This window comes from Sinocyclocheilus anshuiensis, unplaced genomic scaffold (genome assembly GCF_001515605.1).
Source record: "Sinocyclocheilus anshuiensis isolate Anshui unplaced genomic scaffold, SAMN03320099.WGS_v1.1 scaffold103, whole genome shotgun sequence".
In the NCBI taxonomy this organism is placed as follows: Eukaryota; Metazoa; Chordata; class Actinopteri; order Cypriniformes; family Cyprinidae; genus Sinocyclocheilus; species Sinocyclocheilus anshuiensis.
Genome location: NW_015548201.1, coordinates 16,811 through 33,443, shown reverse-complemented (window position 1 = coordinate 33,443; position 16,633 = coordinate 16,811). Strand labels below are relative to the sequence as shown.

General features: G+C 35.5%; 2 protein-coding genes across 3 annotated transcripts in view; one reads left to right on the top strand and one right to left on the bottom strand.

Annotated features, from left to right (window-relative positions):
* LOC107653311 (NEDD4-binding protein 3 homolog) overlaps positions 1-3,406 on the top strand; it is a 17,724-nt gene extending 14,318 nt beyond the window's left edge. The window contains exons 4-6 of one of the 2 annotated variants that reach the window (XM_016439988.1): positions 1-165; positions 797-1,060; positions 1,858-3,406. In XM_016439988.1, coding sequence (XP_016295474.1) covers positions 1-165; positions 797-1,060; positions 1,858-2,430 — 1,002 coding nt within the window. In that variant the 3' untranslated portion in view covers positions 2,431-3,406. The remainder of the gene's footprint in view (positions 166-796; positions 1,061-1,857) is intronic. The other variant, XM_016439987.1, reaches the window with a different exon arrangement.
* Positions 3,407-7,620: 4,214 nt separating this feature from the next.
* LOC107653309 (protein RMD5 homolog B-like) lies at positions 7,621-14,924 on the bottom strand. The gene is made up of 10 exons (XM_016439986.1): positions 14,864-14,924; positions 13,549-13,726; positions 12,443-12,585; positions 11,826-11,963; positions 11,559-11,659; positions 10,790-10,956; positions 10,420-10,585; positions 9,434-9,536; positions 8,624-8,778; positions 7,621-8,304 (listed from the first exon to the last, which is right to left on the bottom strand). The coding sequence occupies exons 2-10, from the start codon at positions 13,685-13,687 to the stop codon at positions 8,241-8,243; spliced, it is 1,176 nt and encodes a 391-aa protein (XP_016295472.1). The 5' UTR covers positions 13,688-13,726; positions 14,864-14,924; the 3' UTR covers positions 7,621-8,240.
* Positions 14,925-16,633: the final 1,709 nt, after the last annotated feature.

Here is a 16,633-nt window from a genome sequence, read left to right as displayed (position 1 = left end):
CTGAACCGCCTGCGGTGCTATGGAAGCGAGGCCCCGCCACCCTACGAACTGTCGCACTCTATGGAGGACGTGGTGAGAGACCTGGAGGACCATCTGCAGGAAAAAGAGCACGAGCTACGTCAGATGAGGAGGAACCTGGATGAGAGCGAAGACGCTATTGCACAGGTCAGCATCTATAAGAATGATTTTTTTAATGTTTTTTAATATCTCTTATGTTCACCAGTGCTGCATATTTTTGAATAAAATTTACAGTAATATTGTGAAATATTATTTTACTTTAAAATAACAGTTTTCTATTTGAATATATTTTAAAATGTAATTTATTCCTGTGATGGCAAAGCTGGATTTTCAGCATCATTACTTCAGTCTTTGGTGTCACATGATTCTTCAGAAATATGCTGATTTGTTGCTCAAGAAACATTTCTTATTATTATTAATGTAGAGAAGATTTATGCTGCTTATTATTTTTGTGGAAACCATAATACATTTTTTCCAGGATTCAAAAGAACAGCATGTATTTTAAAGTTTTTTTAACTGAGAGATTGAGCTTTGTTTTTTGTTTTTGTTTTTCAAAAAAGGTCAATACCTTATAAAACAATACATTTAAATAATTGTAAACATAGACCATAAACAAATAGTACAACTAAAAAAGAAAAAGAAAATACACTGAAAAAATAAGCAAATCTGAAAATACTGAAAAATGAAAGACAAATTGAAAATAAAACACTACATTACCATTCTTACAAAACAAAAACTACATTAAAATACAAAACTCTGTGTTTTTGTTCTGCTGTAGGTTTTTGAAGAGAAGCAGCGGCTCTGGGAGAAGGAAGTGACAGAACTGAAACACCTGTACAATGCCAAACTGCGCCAGGTATCCCAGCAGTCCCAGCGTTCACAACGAAACCTGCAGCTGCAGCTCTATAAGGCACAGCAGGAACGCAACAGGCTGCAGGAGGAGCTGGATTCTGTCAGGCTGGAGTGCCAGACCCTGAAAAGTCAAAGCCCAGCGGTACAAAGCCAGAACATTAATCCCCAGCTGGAAGAGACCCAATGGGAGGTATGCATTAAGTCAGAGCTATCTGTCCAGATACTATCTGAGATACAGAGATGTTTGGAAGAGATAGAAGAAAGAAATAGATTTTAGTTGCAAGAAAAACATATTATGCATACTTGGTAGTTTGTTCAGACTGAACATAAATCTAAATGAGATGTTTAAGGCTGACTGTCCACACTGTCATTTTGTACTGTCAGTAATCAAAGCCGTTTGTTCAAATAGTTTAGCCACTATACAATTTATCAGTTGCCATAGTAATGACTGAAGACAAAAAAAGAGAAAAAGACAAAAAAAAGACATTAAAAGGTATATATAGTTGCACAGAGAGAATGGAAAGAGCCTCTGTCATTGTATGGAAATCTTGCCACAAAAGAATATAAACATCCAAAACCACTGAATTGTTTACTGATTCCATAGTGAAAAAAAAATCATAGAATGACAGAAAAAACTACGTGAAATCTGATCTGACCATTCAGAATTAAATGTATTTCCAAAAATCAACATTAATCAGATTCCAAACCACATGGATGTAGTTTGGATCAGATTTCATGTGTTTTTTTTTTACTTTTCGGACAAACAACTAAATGGATTTAAATCAGAAATGTGTTTAAAAAATTGTTTGAAAAAGAAAGAAAAAAAAAAAAGATTTAGTTGCCTGTCTGAACAAAGCGTTGTGAGCCTTAAACAAAGGATAGCAACCATTCTTGAAAGCCTTGTTATGAACAATCTTTTCAAATCATATTTTGTCTTTGTGTTTTGTATAAGCTGTAATAAATAACTAAACTGTATTGCTCTGATAGGTCTGCCAAAAGTCTGGAGAAATCTCTTTACTGAAGCAACAGTTTCGGGACTCTCAGGCAGAGGTTACACAGAAGCTGAGTGAAATCTTCCTCTTAAAGACTCAGCTGCATGAGGCACGCAGTCAGATCCAGAGCAAGGACAGTCAGATCGACATGCTACAGATGGCCCTACAGGGCGCCCGACGGAAATGCCCCTTGCCTGCTTTCGAGGACCATCGAGCTGATACGGGTGAGACTGATGGAGCCAGTGCTACGGAGGAGCGTTTCAGAGCTGAACTGCTGCTGGAAAGGCGGCAGAATGAGGCGCAGGCTTCAGCTTTTGAAACGGAGAGGAGCACGTGGCAGAATGAGAAAGAGAAGGTGATACGCTACCAGAAGGAGCTGCAGGCCAGCTACCTGGTGATGTACCACAAGAATGAGGCCTTAGAGAGAGAACTGGCAATGCTGAGGGTGGGCAGGGCAAGAGTTGAAGAGGTGGGATTAGTGGGCGGAGATGAGGGTGGGGCTTTACAAGAAGCGAAGCCGCCTACTGGTCTGCCCTGGATAGAGAGGATTGAGTCCTCTGAAATTTGACTTTGCAAATGTTCTTTGGCATCGGAGATTAGATTGATGCCAACAGCTCTGGCTCCTCAACCCACGTTTCTCTTCTGAGACAATGTTTTAAACCGAATAAATAAACTAAACTATATAAGTTTGACCAAAAAGTGTACTAAACAGAGGAGCAAGCTGAATATTATGGGTTGTTTTGCTTTATGTGATTTTGCTTTGATAAATTTGAATCATCAAAACATTGACTCATCCCAAATTTTATCTTAGACGTGATATTTGTTTTTAGATTCTAAAACAGTCACAGTGAGTGTTCTAGCACAATTTTTTTCATTGATTCAATTGTATATTCGTGCGTTAGGTACTGAATATTGCTCAAGTTCATCATGACAGTTCCAGCGGGTGATAAATCACAAATCCAAACGTCATATTTTTTTTATGCTGCCATTCTTTAAAGACTGAAATCAGAAGTGTGCATTCCCTAAAACGCATGTTGCACTTTAAAAGCACACAACTTATAAGTTGTCCTTTGCATTAGAAAAACATATGTAAACAGCAGATCCCTATAGAAGCATTTCTGCTACTATGTGTATTGATGTGCTCTGGTGGGCTTTTTTGTTCATTTGACCCAAGATGTTATAAATGCATGAATGTGAAATGAAACTTCTGTAGCCTATAGTTTGATGCCAATGTGTGCATAGAACTGTTGAAAAGTCATTGATCGTAAGGGTAACGTTAGATCCCACGTTATTATATCTTCATATAGCAAACTATACTGTGACTTGTTAAAAACTACTGAATTTCATCTTCTATTTCATGTATTAATTGTATAGATTTGTACTATACAGGTATGGTGTTCTTTACCTCAAAGTTGCATAAACCTTGACATTTTCCTTTACGTTGACTGAAGACTATTTCCCTTGTTCTGTAAAAACAGCTCACCTTATTTTTCAACGCGGAAGTAAGAAGTTTTCTGTGAATGTGCGAGACTTCTGGTTCATTGGCCGCTATAAGGAAAAAACGAGAAGAATAACAACGTGCAGTAAACGGTTTGCACTACAAACCAGTGTGTTCATGATTAAGATAATACAGTTAAATAATATGGTAAGACACACCAGTTTGCAATATCAAGCAGCAAAACGAAATAGTTGAAAGCGAATGACACCGGAAGCCAGACACATAAAATTGACAAATGGCCACGCCTGCTCTTACGGGAAAAATAAGGTGGTATCCAGTGTCTTCCAGTTAGTGCAAAATAAAAGTTTAAAATGTGTCCAATTAGTGGTTTCTTTCACATGCACTATATTTTATTATGTTAATAATATCGTACCTTATCTAACTTTATTTATAACCTTAATTAGTGTATTTGTTGGGCTGGACTCCAGGCGCAGAAAACAAAAATATGCAGATTTCGTCTAGTCCAGACCGCTTATCTATTATATAGATTAATATATCTATTATATAGATCAGTGGTCCAGCCTCATAAAAACGTTTACTTTACTTTTATGATCTGATTTGGCTGTGAATCTGTCAAATTATAAGCAATGCATTTAAACTTAAAGGTACTTTAAACATCTGTCAATTCTGCCGAATTAGACACGCCCCCTCTTTCTACAAACCATGGTATTTTTATTTTATTTTGGATTGGCTAAAAATTATTTGATATTTTTTCACGGAGTTGGATAATTGTATGCATACCATTCTATAAAAATATCTCTCACAAGTCCTTTAAAATAACACTGACATAAGAGTGTGCGATTTTCTATCAATCAGATTCAGAGGTGTGCATTCAAATATTTGTATAAATATATAGTTAAAATAATGCAAATAATGACTTCAATCACCAAGACACCAGAAAAAGAGAATAGGACTTTTTTTCTTTCTTTTTTAACTATTGAGGGAAGAAAAGGTCATTTAGCAGTGTAGCTGAAAGCATAATAAAATATATAATTAGCCAAAAACAAATTATTAAACAAACATGTAAGGGGCAGTTTTGCAAATCCATGTGGGCCTGCTCCTCTCAGAGGAAGAATGTGACTCCATAAGCCCCTGCACACCTGCACATCATATCCAGCTGTACGGAGAGGAATTTTGTGCTTGATAGACCAGAATGGGCCATTGTCTCGTGGACAATACGGAGTCTATTCTGTCTCCAGGTAGAGACTTAGAGTTGCTTCCTTAGAAGCAAGAAGTAAATCAAGTTTGAGAAAAGGCCAACAGAGTCAAAACATTAGATGCCTAATTTTTAAGAAAAATTGAAAGAAAATATTTTTATTTACTTTTTTAAAACACATAAAACATGGACCTTTTTTTCAAAAAGTTAGATGCCTAATTTTTAAGAAAAATTGAAAGAAAATATTTTTATTTACTTTTTTAAAACTTACATAAAACATGGACCTTTTTTTCAAAAATAAAAAAATCCTGCTGTTTTATCTTGTTCTTGAATGCATATCTTTGCCCCCTAGTGTTTATTATATAGTCAAGCTCTTTTTAAAGCAGGTCAGAGGTCATCTAACTTAGTGTGCAAACATAGGAGGGTCTCAATTTCATTCAAGAAACAGGTGTTTCCATGGAAACTCAGTGGCCAAATAGATGTCTTGTAAGGCGAAAACCTGGAACTTTTAACAAATGTTTGTGAGATTTAGAGTGAGATCCTTAATAGAGAGAAACATTAACTTTGCTCTACACTGTTATCACAGTTTCAAAGGCAATTTTGACAGACTGTCAACGTTTTATTACACCGACTACTTTAAAAATCCTTCCAATAAATTGCTATATATATATAAATTGCTGTGTGTGTGACCCTGGACCACAAAACCAGTCATAAGTTGCACGGGTATATTTGTAGCAATAGCCAAAAATACATTGTATGGGTCAAAATTATCTATTTTTCTTTAATGCCAAAAATCATTAGGATATTAAGTAAAGATCATGTGTCATGAAGATATTTTGTAAATTTCCTACCGTAAATATATAAAAAATGTATTATCATTAGTAATATGCATTGCTAAGGACTTCATTTGGACAACTTTAAAGGCGATTTTCTCAATATTTTGATTTTTTTTGCAGCCTCAGATTCCAGATTCTCAAATAGTTGTATCTCGGCCAAATATTGTCCTATCCTAACAAACCATACATCAATGGAAAGCTTATTTATTCAGCTTTCAGATGTATAAATCTCAATTAAAAAAAAAAGAAAAATTACCCTTATGACTGGTTTTGTGGTCCATATATATATATATATATATGTATGGTCTTTGTGTTTGAACCCTTACCGCTTGCCCAGTGCACTGAGGTTTCCCTCTTGTGGGAGTAAAGGGTCAACATCTCATTTAAAACATTTTGCTTACTATTGATTTCAATAGTTTCAGTATGGAGGTATTTTTCTGTCCATAATTTCACAATTTTTATGTCAACATAATTTGAACACAAAGCAAAGAATATGCCCTAAATGATTTACCTATAACAATTGTTAGGTACACACTACCATTCAAAAGTTCGGGGTCGGTACAATTTCTTGAAAGATGTCTCTTATGCTCATCAAGGCTGCATTTATGTGATCACATACAGTAAACACAGCAATACTGTAAAATAGTATTACAATTTAAAATAACTGTTTTCAATAATTTATTCCTGTGACTACAAAGCATCACTTTTCATTGATTTTCAGCAGCAATTACTCCAGTATTCAGTGTTTACTATTATCAATATTGAAAACGGATGTGCTGCTTAATATTTTTGTGGGAGGAAGTATAAAAACAGCATATATTTGAAATAGAAAGCTTTTGTATTGATGTACAAATGTTCTTTTGTACAAGCTTTTGATGTATTGTTTTCACATCTTCATTTTAGGAAGCACTGAAATTGCATGTGTAATATTGCATATTAAAATATTATAAAAAATATTTTTGAGGTATACTTAATACATCACCACTTCAGCCATTTTAATGGTTAAAAATGACTTTTGTAGAGTGAATTGTGTGTAGATGAAGACTGCAAACTCAAAAGTTGAGTATAAATCTTTTTTATTATTTAGATGCAAGTATAATAAACATATTGTACTGTTAGAAGATAAATATTTACAATAGTTGCCTTGCAGTTGTTAGTGGAGAAAGCGGAGTCATTACTCAATCACTGAATGAAAACTAAAACAAAAAAAAGCACTTCCTTAAACTCATGTTATAACGCACAGTATTCTGATTTGATCTTACAAATTTCCGGGAGGTAATAAAGGATTGTCTGCTAAAAGAAAAAAACAGACAACGTTTATTATCAGCACATGTCATTGGTCACACAACACTCCTACACACCTCTTGAAGGCTTTAAACAAGAAATAAAATAATAATAAAACTAATTCAGACATCATTCGCTGAAGAATGTAGCTGTGCTGGTACATGCCTGCCCTTCGAGAATGTCAAAGATCACTGGTAAAGGTTTTCTCTCTCTGAGTCTCAGGTCTGGATCACATCTGTCAGAAAAGCTTGTTGCGGGCAAGGTTTCGAAATTTCATTTCCATTCAATCACTGCAAAAGGGCAATTTACAAACCCCACATTCCACTTCGGCATGCACATTTTGAGATATCGATTCCTAAAGTGGAATGGGAACCATTAGTAATTACAGTGTGTTAAAGCCAGGGAGCATTTGAAGAACATCCTGAGGGATAAAATATTATTCCACCGTCTCCCTTCACCTATACAGACATAAACAGAGTGAGCTTTACATTCAGGGATGATGGGAAACATCTGGAAACTCTCATCTTGATGGGGAACATTAAACACAGTCTACGTCAGTCTACCATCAACTGTACATTAATGGACATATAGTTTCAGTGTTACGCTGGCAAAGGTTCAATCGTTAATGCAAGTGTCTGCAAAGGATGCATTTCTCGAATCAACGCATAGACCCATTTTGATTTTGTAAGTGGAGAAGCCTGGAGCTGTGAGAGCTAATTCAGCAAGTCCAGTCAACTCTGTGATAAAACAACTTGTGTGTGCATTTAAATACATTACATATGTAATTATACTAATGAAAACTTTATACCATCACAAATCACTGCTGTATATTAATTAAACTTTTTTTTTTTAAATACACAGAGCAAGACACATGGCTTGGACAAGGAGGTTTTCTCAGACATCAGACGGGCGCAAGGAACAAGATCACAATCTGCACAAACAAATCCTCAGATTTATCATGAATATGCACTAATCAAAACGCCATTCAATCCAATTAAGCCTTTATTATATTGGAAAGAGAGACGTGATTCATTTATAATCAACAGGCACCCGTCCACCAGTCCTTATATCGTTAATATACATACTGAAAAGCCACTTCTATCATGTACACGTGCAAACAATCCCCGTTCATGTATTTAAATGTGATCTCAAAAGAGGAAACCATGAATATATTCTGGCAAGAAGTCACCCACACAGATGCATCACGCCCATTTGCTTAATAAAAGTCACAAAGAAAGAAAAAGAGAGGCGTTATACCATGGAAACTTAAAAATACTCTGCAATTAAAACAAATGTAGAGGAAGCAAAATGCGCACAAACACATGTACTTGTAAAAGCCTGTTTATACTAGGCTGTGTTAACAAATGAATGATCTGCAACGATCGTTTTCCTCATTAGGTACACTTACTGACTCGGGTTCTACAGGTATGTTCCGTGGCCACCGGCCTCTGTAAACTAAAAGCTTTGGAGAGGGAGGTGGCATTGCGGGGGGAAAAGCCGCCACAGAAGGCTTGTCATGCCTGCGAATGAGGATCATTCAAAAAGCGGCTCCAAGAGGCCTTCAACACGACATTCAGCTACACTCCAAAAAAAAAAAAAAGACATCAGAAGAAGATCTGCTTGGCATCTGAGGGATTCTGCTCCATTGGACAATATGGGCATTTAAGCCTGAGAAAAGAGTGTTTAAGACATTGTAAGCAAGGAATATCAGTATGACAACAGAGATCTCACAGTGTGACATGTTTTATAGCTGGTATCGTGTTCGTACAGTCAAGCAAAAAATCGCTAAAAACTATTATAAATCGTACAGTGTGTAAATTAAAAAATGATTTGCAATAATCTGTCAATCAACTATTGCTACTAGTGCTACTGCTGGTAGCAAAAACTGCAGACCGCACTCTAACCCTTAAATAACCATTAGGTCCAGGGTCTGTTTGATGAAACTTTAAATGTAATGTAGAATGTGATGCATATGTCAGAGTCTTACTTTCCAGCATTGGTGAGTTTGTTAAGCGCGTCTCTGGATATGACATGCCCACAGATGAGCTTCATAGGTGGATTGCTCTCTGATGTCTGCTGCCTCAGTATAGGACAGGCAAACACAGAGTGATACCAGCACTTCTTCCCCAGATCTATTTCAATCTAAACACACACACAGCAGGGATGAACAGATAAAGCATTAATGTGTTTGAAATGACCACAGTTATTTATTAATAATAATAATAGTAATTAACAGATGTATCAGCCAATTCTTGGCCAATAAAAGTAGTATCTTGCACCTATCAGACAGAGCAATTAGTCAAGCAAGCTGTAATCAAAATCTTGACTGAATTTTGTTTCACAGTTTCCCATTTATAATAACTGAACAGTCTGAATAGGGAGATGAACAGAAAGTGTAATTTATCATTCCTAATTTTGGTAGTCCATTGGTTTAAATTTGTCTGTCATTGACAAATGACAAGCACTTTATTTTTCATATCTTAGCTGGTCTTAAATTTGGAAAGTTCAGCTATAAAAGCACCTTGTGTTAGCTAAATAAATGTTGAAAACATTATGGAAATACTTCAGTTTATTTTGCTGTCTAATTAATTATTTGTGTTCTATAATTAATTTTCAGTTTAAAAAAAACAGAACCACCTATTAGTATCAGTAAATGTTGTTCTAGTAAGTAATGTAAATGTAAAAACAATTCATGTAAGTAACGGATTTCAGCAAAAACTTTTAGAAACATTTGAAACCTTCAGAAAAAGGAATATCACTGTATAAAAAAACCTTAAAGGGAAAGAGAGAGACCTACTGGCAGCTCATCCTTATGTGTCCAAACACCACTGCACTGTCTCTGTTCAATAACCTGTTTGATGTTCATGAGCACAGGCAGTGCCATACAGCCGGACGCAAAACTGATGGAGAGTCAAAGAATCAAAACAGGATTTAGTAATGAAACATCAATCATTCAGTCTACAAAAAGGTTTAACTGTCAATACAAATTTCAAAACATGTAAGCCTAAAACAGAATAGGTCTGTCAATCGATGAATTTAAATATAATTAATTATATGATATCCCAAATAACTACAGTTAAACATATACGTCAGTATATGATGAGGAAAGCCACCCATGAAGATAATCTATATTACCATTCAAAGGTTTGGAGTAAGTGCATTTTTTAAAGCAATTAATAATTTTATTCAACAAAGATGCATTAAATTGATCAAAAGTGAAAGAAAGGACTGTCATAATGTTACAAAAGGTTTCTACTTCAAATAAATGCTGTTCTTTTTAACTTTCATCAAAGAATTCTGCAATTCTACTGAAGGTTAGAGTAATGGCTGCTGAAAATTCAGCTTTGCCATCACAGGAAATAAAACATTTTAAAATACATTTAAACGGAAAAAAAAAAAAAGTTATTTTTGATACTTGTAATAATAAATTCTGTTTTAGTAAGCACAAGAGGCTTTTTTCAAATTCCTTTAAAAATCTTACTGACCCCAAACTTTTTAATGGTGCATTATGCAGACAAGTAAAGCAGTGAATAGACATTAGAAAAAGTGTCATTTCAAGTTCAAACTTTATAATGTTTACATATTAAAAACATGCCTTGAGACTCATGCGTTTTATTCCATTCTATTGAACACAATGTAAAACTTGCATAAAACTTGGAAGAGATTAATGAATTCAGTAGTTCCTAAAACAGGCCTGACATCTATCTAATTATTGGTTAGGGGTTCACAGGAAGTGTAGAAATTTTAGGACTTGTAAAAGCAGACTGTAAACTTTTTTCTGACCTGACACTGAGTGGGGACTCCACAGAGAGTCCAAGTAGGGCGCAAGCATCTCGTGTGAAGATGTTACAGATCTCTGCCCACTGATCCGTCTCCAGCAGACTGCGGTACGGAGAGTTCTCGATCCCATGGCGGAGGTACACTAGACTACCCATTAAGATCTGAATATCTAGAAAGCACACACAAACAAGGGTCAAATATCATCAACATTGAGTCAGGTAGTGTAATACAGAACAAAATAATTGCACCAATGATGTTACTGGAAAAACAGCCTCAAAGGTGCTTCAGTTTCACCCATATGTTTACAAAACTAAAGCCTAATTGTGGTTCAAGAGTGTTTTTTCCATGAATTCTGGACTGAACCTTTCCTCACCTCTCTGATGCTGTGAGGCAAACGGTTGGAAATGCCGTGCGTACTGTAAAGCTTCCTGCTGTTTGCTGATGCCCCCGTTGAGCAGGCTGATGAAATACAGTCTGTGAAGCTTGAACTCAAGGGTGCTGTTCAGATCCAGCAGCCGCTGACGGTTTGTCACCGCCCACCTACCACAGCAATCATAAAACCAAACAAACAATTACAACTAGTAATCTTAAATCTACAATCCAACTATTCAAGCCACACCCAATCAAATTCATTGTTCTGAAAGAATCTAGGGTATGTTTAAAGACTGAGAGGATGTGGATAAGATACACTACAATCCAAAGGTTTAGGGTCAGTATGATTATTAATGTTTTTGAAAGAAGTCTATTATGTTAACCAAGGCCGTATTTATTTGATCAAAAATAATTTATTTCTGAGTAATTTATTCCTGTGATGGCAGGAATAGATTACTGAATTTTCAGCAGCCATTACTCCAGTATTCAGTGTCACATGATCCTTCAGAAACTATTCTAATATTCTGACTTGAAGCACAAGAAACATTTCTTATCAACAGCTGTGCTGCTCGTTATTATTACAGAAATCTTTTGTGACATTATAAATATTGTTATAAATATCTGTCATTTTTGATTCAATTAATGTGAATGAAAGTAATAATTTCTTTAATTAAAAAAAAAAAAAACTTTACTGTCCCCAAACTTTTGAAAGGGAAAAAAAATCAACAAACAAAAGTGGGAAGTAGAAAACAGAAGGATGCGACACATACTCTAAAGCTGGTCTGAGATCTTGTGTTCTTAAAGCCTCTAAAATGCGGTTGAGCTCCAGAAATGGCTGTTTCATGCTCATGTCAATTACTACACCAGACTCCTGTGAAGTCAGATTAACACACTACATGTTAGAGCTGGGATCAAACTGTCAACAAAATTCTATCTGATAATCTCATAACTTCACATAAATGTGAATTACAGCAATGTTTACAGAAATTCACACTCATTTTTACAGTATTTAATAATAATACAAAAGAAAATGATACCTGGCAGAGGTCCTCTGCAACACTCAACATGCCTTGTCGATACAGATGTTCTACGATGGTTTCACTGAGGTATTTCTGCCTCTCTGGAGAGTCCCAGACATTCTCAGCTACAACTGCACTCACCTCCGCATCAAAATTCTGTGCAAGAGAAGAGCATTTAAAAGAAACATATTAATCCACATAACACAATACTTTGAGGTGATTGATTTACTAAAGTAAATTAAACCACAAGTCTAATTTTATCATCAAACAGGTACAGATTTTTCACTTTTAAGAGACAGAAAATGTAAAAAGCAACCATAAACTACTGGGAAAAGAGAGGAAGAACAGGACTGGGAATGTCAACGGTATTTATTCGAAGATATTTATTCAGACAAACATAATATATTTTATCTTTCTTTAGTATGTTTTGTTTTGTTTTGATTTTAAAATTATTTATTAGAATTTTACATTTCTACAATTTAAATATTTAGTAACTTTTCCTCAACATTTCATAAACAACACCCAGTTTGGGAGACCCTGACTAAGATAAACTGTTGTTAAATTTAATGTCCTTTTAATATTTGATTGAATTAAATTGAACAACAACATAAAAAATTAAGACTGCAAATTCTTACTCGGTCAATTGCTTTCCCCACTTTCGACACACTGCCATGGATGTCTTTGTGCCTTGAGGCAAGCATCTGCACAGTTTCTTTGATTTCCTTGCAGCACTGGGCCATTGTTTGATGGAGCACTGACAAATCTGTATCTTGAACACCTAGAGTTGAAACAGTATGATGAAATATAGCAACTCAGTGAACTTTGATCTAAACCAGGGGTAGGCAAGTTCGGTCCTAGAGAGCCGCAGTCCTGCAGAGTTCAGCTCCAACCCTGAAAAAAAAAACTCACCTGCCTATAGCCTTAGTAATTAGCTTGTTCAGGTGTGTTTGATTAGGGTTGGAGCTGACCTCTGCAGGACTGCAGCTCTCTAGGACCGAACTTGCCTACCCCTGATCTAAACAGACATATGCTACTGTGACTCAGCTCTGTAATAGAGTTATGCTTGTATAACCATCTACAAAATCTAACGTGTGGGCTAGAGGTTATACAGCTAAATGCAGTTTTTCCTGTGTTTTTGTATGTTTGTTTGCACTGCAGGCTATTATTTATGCAGGCATCTAAAGTACACCTATTGTTCATGACTTAATGTCACTGAATTGGCTTTTTTCAAAGCCGTAAAAGCACTTGGTTGACTTCTTCCTCCTCCTCCTCCTCCTCCTCCTCTTTAGACTTGTTTTCATGTACAAGCACTGACATATGAATCACTCTATCACACAAGTTGATAACTCACAACACTGAATTTTTTTTTTTTAAATGCAAGATATGAACTAAAAATTCTGAGAAGAAAAGTCTGAAATGTGAGATATAAACTTACAATTCTGAGAAGGTTAGAATTGTGAGATATAAACTCAGAATTGATAGAAAAAAAGTCAAGAAATATGAGATAAAGTTGCAATTACTTTTTTTTATCCTATGGCAGAAACAAGATTTCATATTGCCCAGTGTCTCTATACTTATTCACATATTTTCTGCCATGTGAGTCATTCAGATGAATCACCATACCTTCATTTCATCAGTTACCCATGGCTGTTTTATTGCCTAAGGTACAGATACCGAACTACTACATGCTCATACTGTACCAAAGCCTAAATATTGGTATCCAAGCTGATTCTAAGCTCACCATAGGCAACCAATCGACTCCTCAGCTCACAGACGTTCCTCAGGAGTTCATCCAGCCTTTCCTCTGACTGATGTCCATATGTGACAAACCTGTGTAGCACCTTCTCGAGCTCCCGTTCCACACACGCACACTGCTCCATCAGCACAGCGTTACAGCTTACACACACACACACAACGTCCTGCAAAACAGTAAAAAATAAAAATCAACCTCATATACAGATTAAAAACCTACTACATTATAACCCCTGCATAGATCATGTGTTCTTTAGTTTGTCCATTCCAGGTATTAGTAGAAAAAAAAATTGTCAAACTGTGCGAACAGTGTGGTTTGGTCAATCATGACACACATTGAATTACAGCAGAATAGTAGTTTGATTATGTTTTTATAAATGGCTAGTTTTTATTTTTTATTTTTAAGCCCTTCAGAAGAGCTCATTTGTCAAATCAATGTATTATTGTCATATGTTTGAATCATATCTGAATGGTCTCCAAAGCTGACAACTTGTTTGTGTGACTCAGTGCTGATTAAATCAAGCCAATGGGTCAGTAAATGATTTCCAGGGATAACAAAATCTGACCAAAAATCTGAGCCAAAGTCTGACTCAAACATTGGCTCAAAAAAAAAAACAAGCAAAAACAACATAGAATCTAGTCTTATGGTTCCTAGATTTTAGACATACAACACCTATCAATATGTCATTTCGAAGTAAGCAGATCACTCAACGGATATAATTCCAAGGATTTAGGTTTGAAGGCCTGTTGTCATAAAAATAAAGAGCCTAAAAAGACTGAAATGCTTTGTACCTAACTAACCTTAGCTGGAATAAAATGTCACTCTAAAAAGCAATACTGTATAAACGCATAATTAATTAGTTATAAAGAACTCTGAATGAAAATAAACATGAATACACTCCTTTGAATTTAGTTTAAAACAAATATATAAAATCCTCTGCCAGGGCTATGCAGCCCAAACACAGCAAAACTATGAGCTAAAATATCTACAGCTATTATTCTCAATTTGTTTTAACTGTTTAAATAATACACTACAATTACATTTTTGTCTAACTAAAGAAAACTGTAATAATCATTAAAATTGTGCGTTGAAATGAGAAACTGTTATGATCAAAACGAACAGTTAGCTTGTTAGCATAACCGGGAATACATCTAGCCATAAGAACGAGTCTAAAACTCGCAAATTCAACATGTATTTTGACACTAACGATGCTATTAAAATCATGTCAGTCTAGTACTGACCTCGAACGAATTTTAGAAGGTTATGTCAAACGCGTAAATTAAATAATACATGATGTGCTTGCCTGTTTTGACACTGCTTCACCAGCAGACGTCCCTGAAACGATGCACTGACTGCTTGACGCACTGCTGCCACCTGCGGCTTGGAGGTGTAAATGGTTTTACCTCAATGGTAAGATCGACAAAGCACAAAAACTTTTTGATACGTAAGTAGCGTACAAATTATACATGGGCCAGTCTTAATGGTCTTAGCTGGTTTAGGTGGTTTCCCAGTCTTACTAGATGAAAAATGTGTCTATAAAACCAGTCAACAGGCTGTGAACCAGATAAGACCAGCACACTATAACAAGTTCAAAACAAACATAATAAAAAGATATGTGAGGAAATATGCCCGTACTCAGGAACTTCAATTAAACATATGTGGGGACTAGTATAGAGGTTTTTTGCAGGATCCATGGCAAAATATTGAAACAACTGATAAATAAGATGAAGGTATAGCTTATTATAATAATAATGTCCTAACTGAAAGGGACATTCAAAGAGAAATGAAAAGGCAAATTAATGTAAACAAGGCCCTATACAAACAAAAAAAATTAAGCTAAAATGTCACGGTGAAATTCTAATTCTAATTTCCTGGGAAGGAATCGGGATGATGATCAGTGTCCCACATAAGAGTAAACGGAAGAAATATATAAATATGACCGTTACAGATGAAAAAAATAAGTAAAATAAAGTTGCAATTATGAATGAGCAAACAGGCTAAATCAGTTATTTTCTTGTTTTGAGGGGAATAATGAAGAAAGTAATACAAATGAAGGAACTTTCTTGACATTGACTAATAATTTTTCTATCATAGAGGCTGATGTCAAGAAAATGTTTCGGAATATACATAAGAGTTATGGGCCTTATAATATTTGTGGCCAATGCTATTTTAACATTGTTAAAATTTTGGAATCTTGAGGGTTCCAAAAATCATGTGAAAATTATTTTTTGCTGACTTTTCTTCCGCTTTTAATAATATCTTGCCATCTGTCCTGATCTCACCTAGATGGAGGACTGATTTTGTGGTTGCAGGATTTCTTAAGTAACAGAGTTCAACAAGTGTGTGTGGGTAGTTCATTGTCTGATAAACAAATTACGAATGTTGCTTCTCCACAAGGCTGTGTCCTCTCACCCTTACAGCTCATTTTGTATACAAACAATTGTAGGAGTACTCGTTCAGGGAGATATTTAATTACATTTTCAGATGATACTGCATCGGTTAGTCTCCTCCAAGGTGATGAGGACAGTCATGGACCCTTTTAAACAAATGTATTACCTGGTGTGATGCATCAAATCTTAAGTAACTGTTTTAAAAACTAAAGAAATGTGTATTGATTTTAGGAAAGAATCCTCAGCGAGTGTGACCACTGTTAAAGGGGAGCAGATTCAGAGTGTTGAGGAGTATAAATACCTCGGGTTACCTAGACCATAAATTGAGGTGGGATAAATGGACTGAAGCTGTGAACAAAAGGGGTCAGCAAAGGCTATACTTTCTTAGGAAGATGGTGTCATAATGTAAGCCTTCCACATTAAAAGTATTTTATAATGCTTTTATTGAAAGTGTTTTGACCTTTTGTATCACATGCTGATTTGGAAATGCTACGGTGGAACAAAACAGTTAGCTGATGAAAGTCTTAAAAATTTTGAGCAAATTGGCATCTCTATGATATGCCTAGAACAAATTGATCAAACTAGATGCCTTAGTAAAGCTATGAAAATTACATCTGATCATAAGCACCTGCTGTATGATGAGTTTGAGCTTTTGCCTTCAGGTCGAAGATACGGGATGCAGT

Coding starts and splice junctions, on each gene's coding strand:
- LOC107653309 (XM_016439986.1), bottom strand. CDS start 13,687: ATGGAGCAGTGTGCGTGTGTGGAACGGGAGCTCGAGAAGGTGCTACAC. Junction 10,586..10,789: donor TGCCTCACAGCATCAGAGAG/GTGAGGAAAGGT, acceptor TGTGCTTTCTAG/ATATTCAGATCTTAATGGGT. Junction 8,305..8,623: donor AAACTCACCAATGCTGGAAA/GTAAGACTCTGA, acceptor CTCTTTTCTCAG/GCTTAAATGCCCATATTGTC.